We start from the raw sequence: 17,160 nt of genomic DNA, 5'->3' as shown, positions 1-17,160 counted from the left end.
TACAAAGTGTACCAGTGCCCAGGCAGCCCTTGTCCCAGAGGAGAAAGGTTATGCACAAAGTCAAGGACTTCCCCGGGGCCCTCCCCAGGTCAGGCCTCCTTTATATACTTCCTGGCAATCCTGTCTTCCAGGCCTGTGGGTGGGAAGAGGTGGTGGTGCCTCGGCTCTGTCAGGACAGGGGTGGGGGACACCTGTGAATGACAGGGCCATAGCCTGGGAGTGGCCTGGGCCCCAATGCTGGTTAAACAGCAGCTGGAAGAACAAGACCTACATACACACCATCTGTTCTGTCCACCCCAGTCCTCACCACGATCTGCTTCTAAGTTGGCAGGTCCAGACCCTCTCGTGGAAATGACTCTTCTCCAGGAACCCACTGGCCTGGTCCTCATCCCCTGCCCCAGCTTCTCCACATTCCCTGATGCCCTCATCAAAGACATCAGGGTTGTGACTTCCTTTCCCTGGGGCAGAAACCAAATCCACACCCTCTGATGGATCCCTGAAACCTCCGCAGCAGGCCAACCCTACGCCCTTGGGCTGCCTGCCATGACAGCCCTGCCTGTACAATGACCACTTCTGTGCCTTGACCTGGGGTGAGGCAGGAGGTGAAGGGAGGATCACAGGCCTGAGGGGTGAGGGGGACCTGCGGAGTCAGAGTCAGAGAGGGCTGTAGGCCACTGGGGATGCTCATGCCATTAGAGAGGTGAGCTGCATGACTTGCCCAGGGCCACCGAGTTGCTTAGAGCAGGACAGTACTCCCTTCTGTTCCACAGGATCCTGTCCCTGGGTCAGACGACTCTTTGTCATGAGTTTTGTAAATGCACGGCCCACAGAGCAGAAATCCTGTAGATTAACCTGTAGATGTTTCTAGAGACTAGGGCAAAGTCAGGAGCACAAAGAGGTACAAAACAGGCCCTGACACAAATTGGGGGTGAAGGAAGGGAAATTAACCCATTCAGTCACTTCAAACAATATTCACTTAATATCTACGGAATGCCTACTGTGTGCCAGGCACTGTGCTAGGCTCTGGGAATGGAGCAGTGAACCAGTCCCCCCACCCTGCCCTAAGAGGAACCTGCAAGCCAGCAGCTTTATATGAGGGGGTAGTCTACACAGCACGAGGCTATGCATTGTGCTCTTTTTACCTGTGGGGAACCTGAGGAAATTACCCCAAGCCCCACAATAAGAGGCAGATCTGGCATTTGAGGCTAGGTCTGTGTGCCCCCACGGCTGTGCTTGCCTGTCCTGCAGCTGCCTGCTCCCTGAAGGGCTTCCAGTCTAGCTGGGGAGGTAGAGCAGACATGCCAGGCAAAGTGATCATTCCAGGAGGCCCTGGACTGATTGGTAGGAGAGCGCTTACAGGCATTGAGAACAAAGGCTGTGGGAGGGAGGGCTAGAGTCTCTGGGTCTGTGAGTGTAGTGGGAGGATGGGACACAGGGCATAGGTTGGTGAGAAGGGTGGTGAGGGCACTCCTTGCAGAGGGAACTTGGAGGGAATGACTCACACCTGAGGCAGGCAAGTTACAGCTGTGCCCACAGGTGTGCTTCCCTGCAAACAGACCAGCCTGACAAAGAGAGTGCAGACTGGAGGCCAATGGGAGATGCCAGAGCCAGCTCTGGTGGGCCCTGAGGTCTGCCAGGTATGGCTCTGGGGAACCATTTGCCAGATGGTACTGAGCTGGTTCCTGGGGCCTTTCTTTGGCTGTCCTCTCCGGATCCCTAGGGCCTGGGTTCCAGGCGGTTGGCAGAGGGCTAGCGAAGGCCAGTGGTGACTGTTGGGGCTGGCCCACCCCAGGCAGGGCAGCAGAGAGGGTGAGGGGAGGGCAGCTACAAATGGAAAGAGCATCAGCCCAGGAGAGTGCCCAGCGCGCGCCAGCCGGGAGTCTCTCCATCTCTCTGGCCTGGAACGTCTCCCTGAGCGGAGCGGGCTTGCGGGGCATCTCAAGCAGGGAAACTCTTGGCAGCCCGAAAACCCCAGCAGTCCGCGGTCACCGACTGGCGAGCCCGCCGGCCGTTGGGGAACGGAGTTCAGGAGGTCGGAGCGGCGGCCCCGGCTGGGGATCCGTGGGTGTCGGGGATGCATCTGCGCCAGTGTCGGAGCCGGGAGTGGGCGGAGGAGCCAAGCGGACCGCAGACAGACCCAGTCGGCCCTCCCCCGCCCGGGCCCCGGGTGTGGGGGTGCTCGAGGGCCCCTTCGAAGGCGGGTGGGCGCGGCCATCCTGGGGAAGCTTCAGGGGGGCGCCAGTCTCAGCTGTTGGCGAAGTGGGACTCGCGACCCGTCACCGGAACGCCTCCCGGGCGCCCTCAGGGGGCACCGCGGAGAGGAAGACCGCAGTCTGCAGGGGGCTCTAAGGAGAGACCCTCCCCCCCAACCGCGCCCACCCCCAGCAGGGCGCGGGCCAGGTGGCAGCGCCGGGGCTGGGCTGCGCGGAGGAGGCGGCCTCCCCGGCCAGGGGCGGCGGCAGGGGCGGCCCCGGGATCACATGGGCGGAGGCAGGTCCTGGAGCCCCGGGCGGGCTCTCCCCAGAGTCGGGCAGACGGCGGCAGCGGCGGCGGCGGGAGCGGCGGTGTCTCCGCACCTTCCCTCCTTCCCTTCCCTACCGGGCCCGGCCGCCCAGCCCGACGAGTGAGAGGGAGCCAGGTGAGCGGGAGCCAGGTGAGCGCGCCCACCTGCGCACCTTCCGCACGGCCGACGAGCTTCGGGAAGCTCCGCAGCTCTGCGCGGCCGCGTCCCCTCTGCGCAGTTTTCTGCGCCCGGCTCTTTCCTCCGCCCACGGCTTCTCTCCCCGGACCTCTCCTAGACACTGCTGCGCCCCGCGTGCTGGGCTTTCCTGGTCCCGGGCGCTCCTCCTGCGGCCCCCCGCGCGTGGTACTTTGCCTCGGAGCGTAGAAGGTGCCAGAACTGGGAGAGCCGAGCTGACGGCTGGGCACCTCCGCGGGGCCCCGGGCGCGGAGTCCACAGGCAGGCTCAAAGGTCTGAGAATCCAAAGCGTCTATGAACCGCCAGCGCCAACCTGGGGACCTAGGCAGGGTCAGGGGCTAGTCCTGGGCAAAAGGGGAAGCCAACGGCCGGGGAGAGGGCGGACAGCCCCTCTTGCTTCGGCCTCCTCTCCCCAGGTTCCTAAACACTGGAAGGGGCCCTAATGTTCTTGATGTTGACTGACAGCACTTGCAGTCTCTGGGCCTCCCCAGGGGCAGCCCCAGGGTGGGTGTTGGGCAGGGTGGTGGCCCAGGCTGGCATTGCAGCTTCCTGCCTGGGTTGGCTCCTGGCTCCATAACTAGAGGCTCAGGAAATCCTACAAGGGCTGGGTCTGCAAGGACACTCCCTTGCCTAGCGGAGTGGGCAGTAGATGGGAGGCCTGTGGCCCCAGCTAGGAGGTGGCATCAGTCAGCTCAGCTTGCTGGCCATTGCCAGGGGGTGGGTGTGCCCAACGTGGCAGATGAGTCCATCCTTCTGGCCGGGGCTGTTGAGGGCAGCAGGCCCCTGGAGGAGGTGGGAAGCCCAGTCTTGCCTACCTGGACCACATTGCCAGGGGCCAGACGGGCAGCCAGGAGGCCCCTCTGAAGACCTTGAGCCAGTCCCCATCCAGCCACCTACTGGAACAGTCTGTGGTGGCATCACCTCCTTGTTTGCTGTCACTCTGGTTCCCCGAGTGCTGCCCTCCCCCAGAGTGGGGAGGAAGTACCTTGTGCAGTTAGTTTTGGGGACAGGAAGCTAGCACTGGTGGGACTTAACCTTGCTGGTGGGGGAGGGGCAGAGGCAGGAAACGATGACAAGATGACAATCTACCACCTGCCAGCCCCTGCCGCTCCTGCCGCCCCTTCTTCAGCAAGCCCCTGGGAGGCACCCTCGCAGCCTGCCTTTGGGGAGTCACTTTGCTGAAGATGGTGGCAGAGAAGGGGGAACTCAGAGTCACAGCTTCCCAGGGTGGGAGGAAGTGAAACTGGGGGATGAGGGAGGGAGTTAGTCACTTCCTCTACCCTCCTCTTCACTCCCCACCCCCCAGCCCCTGACTGGCTGCTCCCTGGACCTGTCATCCCCTCCCTTTTGCCTCCCCTGCCACCTTACAGTGTCTCCATCCCTTCTTCCTCAGATATGGCACTAACAGTGGATGTGGTGGGGCCAGGGCCCTGGGGCTTCCGGATCACTGGGGGCAGGGATTTCCACACGCCTATCATGGTGACGAAGGTAAGGGCTAATTCGAGGAGCTAAGGAGGTACCCCCAAAGTTAGGCTCTACCCTGTCTACCTGTTCCCCACAGGCACCTTACTTTCTTAATTCTGGAGCCATAGGTCCTGCTTCTGGGAGTGTTAGCCTGGGGAGGACCGGGGCCCTGTTGCCCTGGGGATGTGGTGACCTCTTTAGGAACAGACTTCTAGGGAGTGAAAGGGAGCCAAGCCCAGGGTCTGCTCTTTTCTCCTTGGTCACCTACCCCATACCTGCTGGCAGCCATCTGGGGAGGTTACGGGCACAGGAGCCCTGAGTGCTTAGCAGTTTCCTCTTGACCCAGGCCCAGGCCAGGGAGCATTCATGCCAAAGGCCCGTGTGCAGGCAGCCACCTGCATGGCGTGATGTGCACGGGCAGGGCTCTCTATCCAAAAGTATGTCCAAGCACAGTCCCTGAAACTCCGCCATTTCTTCTGGAGGCCCCTGTTAGAGTGTCAGAGCTGGGCTGGGGGGTGGGGTTCCACTACAGCTTTTGGAGGGGATTAGCTGCTGAGCTGGGCAGGCACTGCTGTGCAGAGACAAAGGGGGACACAGGCCAGCCTGGTTCAGACCTGCTTTTGTGTTTCTTGGGCAGGACAGAGAGACATCCCCTCTCCTCCATCCCTATGTGAAAGTCATCACTGTCCCGGGGTGGGGGGGGGGGGGCTCAGGCCACTCGCTCCTCATCCCCTTCAGGTAACTGAGAGAAGCAAGGCTGAGGCTGCTGACCTCCGGCCTGGAGACATTATCGTGGCCATCAACGGGGAGAGTGCCGAGGGTATGCTTCATGCTGAGGCCCAGAGCAAGATCCGCCAGAGCCCCTCACCCCTGCGGCTGCAGCTAGACCGGTAGGCCCTCCACCTCTGCTGGACCTGCCAGCATTCGCCTCCCCTCTGCCAGCCTGCTACACAGCGGCTGCCCTCACCCCCTGCTCTCAGCCCCAGCCTGGCCTTCCTGGGCCCTTCCGGCTCATCTGTGGAAGGTCTGGGCTCTGGACCTACGGCAGGGTGGGCTGAGGGGTGTCCCTGTACCTGGCTGGGCATGCAGCCGTGGGCAGGGCAGACTGGTATCAGCCACCTGGATGCCCGGGTTTGACTGGTTCCCAAGTGTGCAGAGTACAGGGTGTGGGCATGAAGTGGGTTGAAGAGGGGAAAGGTGTGCCTTAGGCTGGGTCTCCTGGGCCCCTGCCTCCAAGAGGGGGCAGTCTTTGCTCAGATCCTGGGGTGTAGGTTGAGGGGTTTGGGGGCTCACTCCCCACAGAATCCTTCTGTCCCTCCCCATTGCTTCTCCAGGCTGTGCTGGTGAAGGCAGATTCCCAGGCTTGGGTTTTCAGCCCAGAGGCCTGGGTTGGGGGGTGGGGGGAACAGGTGGCTCCCTGGGGTGGGGCATCACAGTGAGTCACAGGGCAGGAATGCTGGGAGATCCCCCAGCCAGGAGAACCCTCAGGGCGGGCCTTGAAGTTGAGTCAGATACCTCTTGCCTCTCTGCTGCCCTCCCTCTCCCACTCTCTCTGGGCCCTGGCTCCATGCCCTCTCCTCACCTCTACTGTCCCGCAGTGCTGTAGAAGCTGGCTCCCACAATGCCCCGGCACCTTCAGTGACTCCCTCAGGCCACTCAGACTCATGAGTGTTTGCAGGACTGGGACCCAGACAAGGAGGGTGGAGAGCAGTACCTCATGGCAACTGGAAGGGGACCAAAATCTACAAGAGACTGCAGAGAGGGGTTGGGGAGGGGCAGGGAACTGCCGACACCACCACTTCCTCTCAGGTCCCTCTTAGAGGGACCCAGGCCCATCAGGGAGTGGGCCTGGCTGAGTCCCTCAGAGCCTCCAGCTCCATGTTGGCCGGGTCAAGACTCTGTGCATCTTCTTTCCCTTGCCTGGCCTGCTCCTAAGCCCTTCTAGTATCCCCCACCTCAGCAGGCCTCTTGAGCACCTAGAGCTCTGTGGCAGGAAGCGGTGCTCTGGACTGGAGCCAAGGCCCGAGCTCCCTTCACTTTGATCCCACACCCCCCTCCCTGGGGAGGCTGAGGCTGGTGTGGTGTGTGGTGACTGAGGCTCTTGTTGACCTCTCTAGAAGTGGCCAGATAACCAGGAACCGTATAGTGGGGGTGGGACACGGCAGGCTCTTTCTCCACCCTCAGCGCATCCCAGCCCTCCAGTGTCCTCCTGTTCAAGGCACTGGTGGGAAGGGCTTTGGAGAGGGTCTCCCGGGGTTCTTCTCTTGCTGGCGGCCTTGGTGCTTGGTGAACGGCTAGGCCTGCTTGTTGCCCTGGCTCTCCAGGTCGTGCAGGAAGGGGGCTGCTCCACCCTTCATTTGATGGAGAAGTGTTCAGAAGGGACCATGGGGCATCTGGGTGCCTCAGTCAGTTAGGTATCTGACTCTTGATTTTGGCTCAGATCATGATCTCACAGTTCATGAGTTCAAGCCCTGCATCAGGCTCTGCACTGACGATTTGGAGTCTGCTTGGGATTCTCTCTCTTTTGTTCTCTCTCTCTCTGTCCTCTCTCATGCAGCACACATCCTCTCTCTCTCTCTCTCTGTCTCTCTCTCTCTCTCTCTCAAGAATAAATTAATTAATTTAAAAAAAATGAAGAAGAAGAAGGGACCAGGAATGATCCTCTCCAAGGTATTCCCACCATCAGCCGCAAAGCTGGTGTTGGACAGTCTCCGGCTGGGCAGAGGAGAGGGGGCAGCTGGCCCAGCCATTGCTGGGCTTTAGGAAAGTCCCTTGCCCTCTCTAGGCTTAAGTTTCTCCATGGGTGAAAGATAAAGAATTATTCATCTGAAATGAGCAATCTCTCCCAAAATTGATCTACAAGCTGATGATGACCAATGACAAAGTCTGGATGAAATGCCAAAAAAAAAAAAAAAAAAAGAAAGAAAGGAAAAGAAGTAAAAAGAGGGGCACCTGACTGGCTCAGTCAGTGGAGCATATGACTCTTCATCTCGGGGGTGTGAGTTTGAGCCCCACGTTGGGCATAGAGATTACTTTAAAAAAAGGGGGGGGCACCGGGGTGGCTCAGTCAGTAAATGTCTGAACTCTTGATTATGGCTCAGGTCATGGTCTCACAGTTCATGTGTTTGAACCCCGCTGACAGTGCCTATGGCGCCTGCTTGGGATTCTCTCTTCCTTTCTCTCTCTCTGCCCCTCCCCTGCCTGCACCCTCCCTCTCAAAATAAATAAATAAATTTTTAAAAAAAGAAAAGAAAGAGAAAGAGAAGGGGTAATAGGAGGAGTTTTTAATAAAATTGAATTTATTGAACTTTTTGCTGAAATTCTACATACTGATGCTAAACTGTCCATTCCTTTGAGAAATGTTGGTAGTTGTTAACAATGGTTGTTTGTTTTGAATTTGGCAAAGTTGAAAGTTGACAGCCTGGTGTCCAAATGTTTTGAACATTTTACTAGTCTTTAGAATCTTGTGGGAACAACTGCAGTCTACAGTGCTTAGCCCTGTAGTGGGGGGCCAGGACCCCTGTGACTTGCCTCCCCCCGGCCCTCTCCTCAGGTCTCGGGCTGCTTCCCCCCTGCAGACCAATGGGGAAAGCTCTGTGGAAGGGCTGGCGACTCGCTTCCAGGTAGGGTGGTGCCTTCTGCTGGGAACTCCAGCACCCTGGAGTGGGGGGGACCTGAGGGGCAAGGCCTAGGGGTCGGGTGCCCGCTTCTCAGTCCTTCTCTCCACAGGGCCCCATGAGGACACACACTGACAGCCAGTCCTCCCTGCCGTCTTCCTGCTCCAGCCCAGTCTTCTCCAGCCCCCAGCCGGGCAGCCCCTTCACCCTGTCCCCCACCAGCCAGCAGGCCCTCACTGGAGAGGCTGTTGTCAGCCGCAGGTGAGCCCAGGGGGCGGGCATGTGGCCACACGGTGCGGGCGAGGCCTTCCAGCCTGAGTAGCTGGGTTAAGGGGAGCTGAGGGCACCCTCCGTCTCCCTGAGGCAGGGTGGGTGGGACGCCCGGTGCACACACGGTCCATTTCCCCCATTTCAGTTTCCAGAGCCTGGCACACTCTCCGGGACCGGCTGCTGCTGACCGCTTTTCCTACGGGGGCCACCCCGGAAGCCGACCGGTGAGGATGCCCGGTGGGGGCGGAGAGATCCACCCATCCGGCTGCAGATGGCTGGTCCCACCTGGGCAACCAGCGCCTCATCTCCTAGCAACAAGCATGCCCCTCTCCTGAGCCAGGAGGCCACTGTGTCTGGTGGTGGGCCACACTTCCTGCGCCCGGGTCCTGCCCTGCCAGTCCCAGGTGGCCTTCTACCTCTTGTCCTCCCACTTGCTGCCTCCCCCTCCTGCTCGCTTCCTCCCTTCCTGACTGTTTCTCTTGGGCCAGGGCTGAAATAGTTTTGCTGCTGTTGTTGGGATGGTTCCCTTTGGCTCTGGCTGCATCTCTTGAACACATTCCTCCCCATTCCAAGCCCCATGCCTGCCCCCAACTCCCATCACCCCATCCCCCTTCCTCCTTGTCTGACTCAGCCCCGAGAACCACCAGCGGGACTGTGGTTCTGCCTCAAGTTGTACTTGGCTTACTCTCTGTCTGCCCCTCTCCCTGCCCTTCTACCCTGGGTGTCCCCCCCCAGGTCCCACTGTGAACTAGTGACAGCCTCCCTCCCCCCTCCCCCCCTTGGTATTTCTCCTCTCTAAGGGCAGGGGTGGTGAGGAAGTGAGGGAGTGAGTCGGCCAACAGTCCTGGGCCACAGCTGCTGGGGGCAGAGTTGGTGGGGGGCATGTCCAGCCTTTGGGGTGAAAGAGATGAGGCCCAGCTGCTGGAATCCTACCTCCGGTTGATTCTGCATTCCAGAAAGCAGAGCCTTTGGAGATGGCTGGGGGAGGGCATTAGAAACTGGGGGCTCTGGAGAAGGAAGGAGTGGGCTCCACAGGGGGCTGCACACTAGGGGCACCCCAATGGCCTGCTATGGACCCACCAGGTGGCCTGCCAGGCAATGTGGGCATAGAAATGCGTTCAGTAAGATCCCCATCTTTAAAGAATTTAAAATGTAGTTGGGGAGATAAGACAAACATGTAAAGCAGTTTTGGAACAATTAAGCACCAAACAGTGTGGTCTTAATTATAAAAGCGGGAGGCATTCTGGGAGGGGAGAGACGAATGTGGGCTGGGTGGCCTGAGAAGGCTTTGTCAGGAATTTTGCTGGACGTCAGAGGTAGGACTGGGTAGGGTTTAGATTAGAGAATGATAAGCCAGGGAGACGGGAAAGCAGTGTGTAAGCAAGACCTGGCGTGTTTGGGCCCTGGGCGGGGATGGGGGAGGGGGGGCTTCTCTGGGAGATCTTTGGGCTGAGACCAGTTGGGAATGTGCTTGGCCCAGGGCATGGCTGGAAAGGGCCCGTCCATCTTGGCCTTCCTCCTTGTGGTGTCCCAAACTTGGGCAAGGGGGGAGATGCTGGTGGTACAGCAGCAGTACCTTGGAACCTGTTAGAAATGCAGATTCCCAGGCATCAGCCTGGACTTACTGACTCAGATGCAGGGGTCCGAGGGTGTGGACAGGGGACCAGTCTGTGTTTTAAGGAGCCTTCAGGGATCTGATGCCTGCAAAGATTTGAGGACCACCCATGTGGCATAAACGGGAGCCCTGGGGCCGGTGGCAGGGAGACTTGGGTTAGTGCTACCTCTACCATCTAACCTCGGATAAGCCTCTCTTTCTCGGGGCCTCAGTCCCCATGTGCCAGATTCCCTTGTTTGGCTCCGAGGCCATTCCTTCAACAAATTTTTATTGAGCAGTTGATTTGTGTCAGGCACCCTTTCCAGGCTCTGGGGATGCATTGGTGGATAACCCAGTGAAGATATTCCTACCCCAGTGAAGTTTGCATTCTGGTCTATCAATGAGGCTGTGGCCAGATGGCATGGGAACCCCAGGGTCCCGTACCTCCCTCTTGGGAGTCACTGTGTACTTGTAGCACCTTAAAGACTCTAAGAAGTCCCATGAGAAACAGATTTAATTTTATTAATTGTCTCAACTTGTTTAACTATAGAATTTCTCCTGGCAACCCCTCTCCCAACCTGCCACTCACTTATTAACATCCCTGTGTTCACCAGAACACATTTTGAGAGGTGTTGGCCACAGATGAGCTCTGGATGGGCAGATGAGCAGCTTTTCTGGACTTGGAGATGAAAGGTTCCTTTTGTGCAGGCAGGTGTCCCTGGAGGGAGGGAGGAAAGAGATGGAGCTGCTCCCACCCAGTAAGGGAGTTGGGCTCCTCTCCACCAGGGCAGAGCCGTCTGAAGGGAGGAAGGGAGTTAGAGATGACTATGGATGATGTGTATGGTGTGGCCGTGACCTTGCTGCTGGCTTTCGAGCTGGCTGAGGCTGCACTGAGCCCAAGGCACAGGACACCACCAGCCTTCATGGTACCCTTCTGGAAACTGGAAGTTGTCACCTCTGGGTGGGTACACGCCTTGACGAGCAGATGTGAAGACAGCACCCGTCACTCTGGCTGGCATGAGAATTTGGCTTACAGAGGAAGCCTGGGCAGATTTCTCCCAGCGAGCTGCCTCCCCCCCCACTGCAGAGCACATGCTGGCTGAGGACAGTGGGATGGGATGTCGTTCTTAAGTAACTGGTGCTGACTGTCCTTCCTGAGGAAACTATTTTACCCTCTGTCAGGTAACCGCATGCCACCACGTGTAAGAGGAATGTAGACTGGTGGAAGGGGGTGGGGGGAGTGAGGGCCTAGGGCTTTCTTCTCAAAACTCCGAGGTTTCTGTTTTTAGCTTTAAAATCCATGCAGTTGTATCAGTTGACCCCATAACTTGTCCTTGATTTTGAATTTTAAAATGGAAGGAAGTTGGCTTTCCAGGGAAATGTGCCCTCAGCTAGTGCCCGGTGGCCTGTCTGGTTGTCTCTGAGGCTCCCCTTTCCGTGGGGGATGGCAAGGGACAGAGGGAAAGGTAGAAGGGGAGGGAGCAGAGGTGCAGGCCAGAAAGCAGAGCAACAGTGAGGTTGAAGGCAAGATTTCCAGGTATTCAGCAAGTGGAAAGAGCCCAAGATGGATAGCGCACACCTGGGCAGGGGGCGCTGCTACTGGGGTGCGGGTCCAGAACGAGCCTGGCCCCCTAAGGCTCCCTGCGGCAGAGTCAGACCTCCCAGGGCAGCCAGGAGAGGCTGGTCAGCCCAGACCCCGGGCCCTCTTAGGAGAGGAAGTGTGTGTAGGAGAGAGGTCCCTTGTGCGACCCCATCCCTGACTCCGAGAGGGGGCTTGGGCCCTTCACTCCTTCCCTTTGTGTTTCCTTCTTACTGCAAAAGCTTCTGCTTCCTTCCTCTCTGCTTGTTCTCCCCTTGCCTAATATCCTTGCAGAAACGTCACATCGCCATAGTTGGGTGCTGGCCCCTCTCTCCTTCTGGGAATGAGCAGAAGCAGTCCCTCGAGCCCTGAGGGTGGGTTGGGGTGTTGGGCCCTCGCTGAGGGCCTGCTGGTCAGCAAGAACCGGGAGCCCTCTGGTGTCCGGCCTGGGGAACAGCCGGGCTGGGCTTGGCAGCCCTGACGGGTGTGCTGGCCAAAAGGCTCCAGCCACTGACTCCTCCCCTGGTGCCTCTCTGTCCCACAGGCCAGCCTCACCCGCGCCACGGCTGGTGACTCGGCTGTGCTGGTGCTGCCCCCTTCCCCGGGTCCCCGCTCCTCCAGTCCCAGACTCAGGTACTGGCCGGCTCGGCTCGGGAGGGTGGGGTGGAATCCTGGAGCGCCTGGGAGGGGCAGGAGACAGACTGGTTTTCCAGAGAGGGATGTATGTGTTGGGGGGGAGGTCCCTGGCCACTTTAAGCCCATTTGGCTTTCCTCTGAATCCTCTGAATTTCCTCAGAGTTCCTTCCCCCGGACACTCTTTCCTTGCCTTCTTGCTGGTTCTCATACCAGGGAAAGGATCCTCACTCCCTGCCGCTCCTGTCTCTGCAGTGTGGACTCCGAGGGGAGAAGCTGCCTTCTGGAAGAGGACTCAGAAGTCTACAAGATGCTGCAGGAAAATCGTGAGGGGCGGGTGGCCCCCCGGCAGTCCAGCTCCTTTCGGCTCTTGCAGGAGGCCCTGGAGGCCGAAGAAAGAGGTGAGCCCCTGGGGGGCTTGGGTGCAGGAAGGGGATTCCTGCAGGATACCGCTGGACCCTGACCACAAGAGATATTGAACACGTATTTCCTAAGTGCTCATCATGGAACAGGCACCAAGGGGAGTCCCTGCACTAAAGGAGCTTTCAACCTGGTGGGGGTTGTAGGGGTGCACCCAGAGGTGCTGGCTGGGATCAGAGGGGAATGAAAAAGGTGGGTGGTGGGGCCTGTGGGGGCTGGGTCTCCAGGGTGGGCTTTGTGGAGGAAGATGCATTTGACTTAACCCTTGAAGAAAGATCAAGATGTTAACAAGTGGCCTTAAGAGGGTGGCAGGGAGTGCTGTGGCATGCCGTGGCTGGCAGCTGGAGGGCTTTGGGGTGGGAGTGAGAGAACAGCGGGACCTTGCCAAATGGAGGCTGGTCTCAGAGGTTAAGTCCTGGCCTTATGTGCCGGGCTGAGGAGTGCCCTAACCCAAGAGGGCTGGTGAAATAATGCCAGGCAGTGCATCAGATGCTGAAGCGAGTAAAAGATATGGGCTCGTGCCAGCCATTCAGTTGTTCATTTGACAGACATTTACTGTGCCTGTCTGATGGGTCAGTGTATGCGGAGTATGGAGGCTGAGGGCAGACAGAGAGGCCCACCCAGCTCCTGAGGTGAGGTCAGTGCTGCCGTTGTCCTGTGTGTGTGTGTTGGGGGGGCACTGGCCTAGTCCAGAGGAGAGATGAGGAAGCCTGGCCTGGGCAGTGGCTTCCGGGAGGCAGAGGGTGGGACTTTCGGGACTACGGGATTAGCAGCCTCACCAGTACAGTATCTGGTGGCTGGCTCCAACTCTGACATTTAGCTCCGGGGGTGTTCACTGGGGTCAGGGTGAAAAGATTTGGAGCAGACCTTGTCCATCATGACCCTGAGGCCTTGGCAGGCCCTGGGAGAGTCTGCAGGGGTGAGGGGAGTACAGACGGTCAGTGACTTCCCCGCTGGAGTCCTGGAGCCCTTGCTGCAAACAGGGACCATACCCCCCCAGTAACATCTGCGCTTCATCTTAGTGGTGTTCCAAGGCTTACATGCAACAGTGCCCATAAAAACCCTTTGAAAACCTTATAAAGGTATTGTGGCGCTGTCATTATCTATTATTACTATCTTTTAATTAATATCATGCCTGCTTAGTGGGACGGGGTAGATGCCACATAGACATTCCTCAGGTTGCCCTAGCTTGGGCTAACTGAGCCTCAGCCAAGGCACTGCGGCGATCAGTCCCTTGCTCCCTGATCCCCCCACCTTCACACTCAGTGTCACTTCAGAGGTCTGCATAGGAGCCGCTTTAGGAGTCTCCGCTGAGCTGTGCTGGAGAAGTAAGTGTGCGTGTATAAATACAGCCTGGGTGCTGCGGTCGTGGGTGAGCTCTGATGTGTCTCTCTGTCTCCACCCCTCCCAGGTGGCACTCCGGCCTTCCTGCCCAGCTCGCTGAGCCCCCAGGCCTCCCAGCCCACTTCCAGGGCCCTGGCCACTCCCCCCAAGCTCCACACGTGTGAGAAGTGCAGCACCAGCATTGTGTGAGTGCTGGCAGCCTGGGAGGCAGGCACAGCCTGGCAGGGTGGCGCGGGGTGGGGCAGGGCATGGGCCCTCCGGAGGCGTCTGCAAAGAACCACCAGTCAGGGACCCTGGAGGGGGGTGTTTCCCCAGGAGTTTTGTGATGGGTTATACTGGTGATTTTCAGCCTTCTTTTTTTTATGTTTTTAATTTATTTCTGAGAGAGAGCGCTTGAGCAGGGGAGGGTCAGAGGGAGAGGGAGATACAGAATCTGAAGCAGGCTCCAGGCTCTGAGCTAGCCGTCAGCACAGAGCCCGATACAGGTCTTGAACCCACAAACCATGTGATCATGACCTGAGCTGAAGTCAGACGCTTAACTGACTGAGCCATCCAGGTGCCCCTGTTTTCAGCCTTCTTAAAATGCCTTGCTAGCTTCTTCCTACTGTGTCTCCTTCTCCCTGATTTCTTCTTCCCTCCTGGGAGGAGTAAGAAATGCTGCTTCTGATTCCTCTGCAATAATCTCAAAACCTCTGGAGATCTGCCTCTAGATGCAGTGCCTCCTCCTGGAAAATTTTGCTCTTACCCCTTCCTCAGCCCCTTAGGAAAGGGATGAATTTTCCAGAGGTAGGTTCACTTGTCTCACTGGGTGGCATTATAATGAAGCCACATTCTCTGGAAAACTGCTGAAAGTCCACTCCCCCCTCACCCCGCCATAAATTTCTTACATGCAATGTTGACGGTCAGATGACTCACATTAGGTAAATCCTGTAGCCTCTGTGGGCTTTACTGTTTCAGCTCCAGAATGGGATACTATCCATGCCTGCTGTGCAGACACAAGGAAAGCCTTGTATATGGTGGTTCTCAAAGAGCAGCTGCACAGCCCCTGACGACTTGTTAGAGGGACTGCTGGCCTGCACCCCAGAGTTTCCTCTTTAGGAGGTCTCTGGCCCCAGAATTTGTATTTCCAGCTCTTCCCCAGGTGAAGCAATGCTGGGGTCCTGGTGTCTGGGACCACACCTAGAGGACCACAGAGGACCCAGAAAATTCAGGACGGAGTGTATTTGTCTTTGTGTAAAGGAGAAATGACTTTTTTTTAAACAAAGATTAAAAAAAAATTTTTTTAACATTTATTTATTTTTGAGAGAGAGAGAGAGAGAGAGAGCAAGTGGGGGAGGGGCGGAGAGAAAGGGAGACACAGAATCCGAAGGAGGCTCCAAGCTCTGAGCTGTCAGCACAGAGCCTGATGCGGGGCTCAAACCCATGAACTGTGAGATCATGACCTGAGCCGAAGTCGGACGCCTAACTGGCTGAGCCACCTAGGCACCCTGATTTTTTTTTTAAATTAGAAGTCCTGGGGGCCCTTGGGTGGCTCAGTCAGTTGAGCCTCTGACTTCGGCTCCAGTCATGGTTTCACGGTTTGTGGGTTCAAACCCCACGTTAGGCTCTGTGCTGACAGCTCGCTCAGAGCCTGGAGCCTGCTTCGGATTCTGTGTCTCCCTTTCTCTCTGCCCTTCACATGCTCATGCTCTGTCTCTCTCTCTCACTCTCTCAAAAATAAACTTAAAAAAAAAAAAAAGTCCTGGAGGTGGTGGTTGGGGGTTATTGAAGCGAGATTGCTGAAGGAAGGCTTGGGGAGTCCAGTGTCTGAGATTTGGGGATCTTTCCAGGTCCTGACTCTGGGCCAGGAACTGGTGGGGAACTAGGCTCCCTGGGAATGAGAATGGCAGCATCATGCTCTCGCCCTGCAATCCCCCAGGCTAATGGCTCTCCCCTCTCCATTGCCCCCGCAGGAACCAGGCTGTGCGCATCCAGGAGGGGCGGTACCGCCACCCAGGCTGCTACACCTGTGCGGACTGTGGGCTGAACCTGAAGATGCGTGGGCACTTCTGGGTCGGAGACGAGCTATACTGCGAGAAGCATGCCCGTCAGCGCTACTCCTCACCCCCCACCCTCAGCTCCCATGCCTGAGTACCCGGCTAGGCTCTCAACCTGCCCTCGACTGCGTGGGCACCTCTGTGCCAGGGCCATGCCAATTGCAAGTTGGCATGTAAGGGTGGCGGTGGGTAGTGGGGTCCCTTCCTCCAGGCTGGGTGAGGCTGGAGCCTGGGACCTGTGATGGGCTGTGGATGAGGACAGCCTCCCCATCCCAGGCCTCTGCTAGACACTCACTTCCCCTTGTAGGAGAGGTTGTGCACCAAAGTGTGAGGTGGGCCCTGCATTTCATATCATTGTGCAACAGGGGTTAAGCAGGGTGGGATACAGAGATAAATATGTAGAAAGAGAGGGATAGGTCAGAGGTTAAAGGTATTCACTCTGTAAAGTTTTCAGCAATGAGCTCTATAAATATATATACATGGTCGAAACAAAGTAGCTCTTTCCTCTTCTTCCCTGCCTCCGCCCCTGGGGATGAACTTCTCTACCACTGGGTAAAGAGTCTATTGACATAATTTTTCCCTTTTATTCCTCACCACCCTAAACCTTACCAGGTGCTTCACCACATGACGCCCTCTACTGAAAAGGCTTGCTTTGTTCATTCATACATTCACTCATTCATTCATTTATTTTAAATTTATTTATTTTGAGAGAGACAGAGACTGTGTGAGTAGAAAGGGCACAGAGAGAGAGACAGAGAGTGAGAGTCAGAGAGTCCCAAACAGGCTCTGCACTGCTAGTGCAAAGCCTGACACGGGACTCGATCCCATGAACCATGAGATCATGACCTGAGCTGAAACCAAGAGTCAGATGCTTAAGCAGCTGAGCCAGCCAGGCACCCCTGCTGGACCCTTTTATAAAGATGCCAGTTTTACTGGGATAATCCCTGGTACTTTAGAGGAATGAGTTTCTCACCGGGAGCCTGGAGAAAAGGAGGAATGAAGAGGGCGAGGAACAAAGAGGAGGCAGGCCCGGATGTCCATGCTGTCTAGGCCGGGCTCAGTGACAATCTTAGGGTCCAACCGCAGTGGCTGGGCTGGCACTCCGTGCCCCTCGCTCTACTTGGGGTGAATGCTGCCAGGCTAGCTGACCTGGCCAGATGAGTCAGGTGGGCAGGAGAGGGGGCAACATGCAGAGTACCTTCTGCACCCACCAAGGCTGTCTGCACCCACTTGAGAAAGATAATCACCAGCAATAACCTTGAATTGGGCTGTAGGTTAGCCTTGCCTAGAAGCATAAACCAGAGGAGCCCCACCTTGAAGGACCCCCCCACCAAGGGCCTCACATCCAAGCCAGGCATGGTCTGTGTGCCCCCTTCCTTGGGAGACTCTGCTGGCTTCAGTGGTAGTTGGTTTGAAAAACAAAGAACCCAGAACAAAAAGAATGGGTGGCTGGTGTTAGGTGTGCTTGCCCCCAGGTATGTTTGAGCTGAAGCAGGGGGCGGTGG

The 17,160-nt window shown here is 57.4% G+C and overlaps 1 protein-coding gene across 4 annotated transcripts; it reads left to right on the top strand.

Moving 5' to 3' along the window:
- The first annotated feature begins 2,512 nt into the window (after nt 1-2,512).
- PDLIM2 (PDZ and LIM domain 2) lies at nt 2,513-16,148 on the top strand. Of its 4 annotated transcripts, none has more exons than XM_039243775.1 (10): nt 2,513-2,653; nt 4,092-4,186; nt 4,901-5,052; nt 7,716-7,785; nt 7,892-8,040; nt 8,195-8,273; nt 11,767-11,855; nt 12,072-12,256; nt 13,687-13,804; nt 15,572-16,148. In XM_039243775.1, the coding sequence occupies exons 2-10, from the start codon at nt 4,094-4,096 to the stop codon at nt 15,747-15,749; spliced, it is 1,113 nt and encodes a 370-aa protein (XP_039099706.1). In that variant the 5' UTR covers nt 2,513-2,653; nt 4,092-4,093; the 3' UTR covers nt 15,750-16,148. The 4 variants fall into 4 exon arrangements, with proteins under 4 accessions (XP_039099706.1, XP_039099703.1, XP_039099705.1 ...); XM_039243772.1 differs by having other exon boundaries at nt 2,555-2,638; XM_039243774.1 differs by having other exon boundaries at nt 2,570-2,653; nt 12,111-12,256.
- The last annotated feature ends 1,012 nt before the right edge of the window (nt 16,149-17,160 follow it).

This window comes from Hyaena hyaena, unplaced genomic scaffold (genome assembly GCF_003009895.1).
Source record: "Hyaena hyaena isolate Hyena2069 unplaced genomic scaffold, ASM300989v1 scaffold_230, whole genome shotgun sequence".
NCBI classification, from domain to species: domain Eukaryota; kingdom Metazoa; phylum Chordata; class Mammalia; order Carnivora; family Hyaenidae; genus Hyaena; species Hyaena hyaena.
Note: the sequence above shows the minus strand (reverse complement) of the source record. Positions and strands in the feature narration are given on the sequence as shown.

Bases quoted from the DNA above. Each gene is read 5' to 3' on its own strand.
- PDLIM2 (XM_039243775.1), top strand. From the start codon at position 4,094: ATGGCACTAACAGTGGATGTGGTGGGGCCAGGGCCCTGGGGCTTCCGG. The intron at 11,856-12,071 runs GTACTGGCCGGC...TTCTCATACCAG, and splicing joins TCCTCCAGTCCCAGACTCAG to GGAAAGGATCCTCACTCCCT. The intron at 13,805-15,571 runs GTGAGTGCTGGC...TTGCCCCCGCAG, and splicing joins AAGTGCAGCACCAGCATTGT to GAACCAGGCTGTGCGCATCC.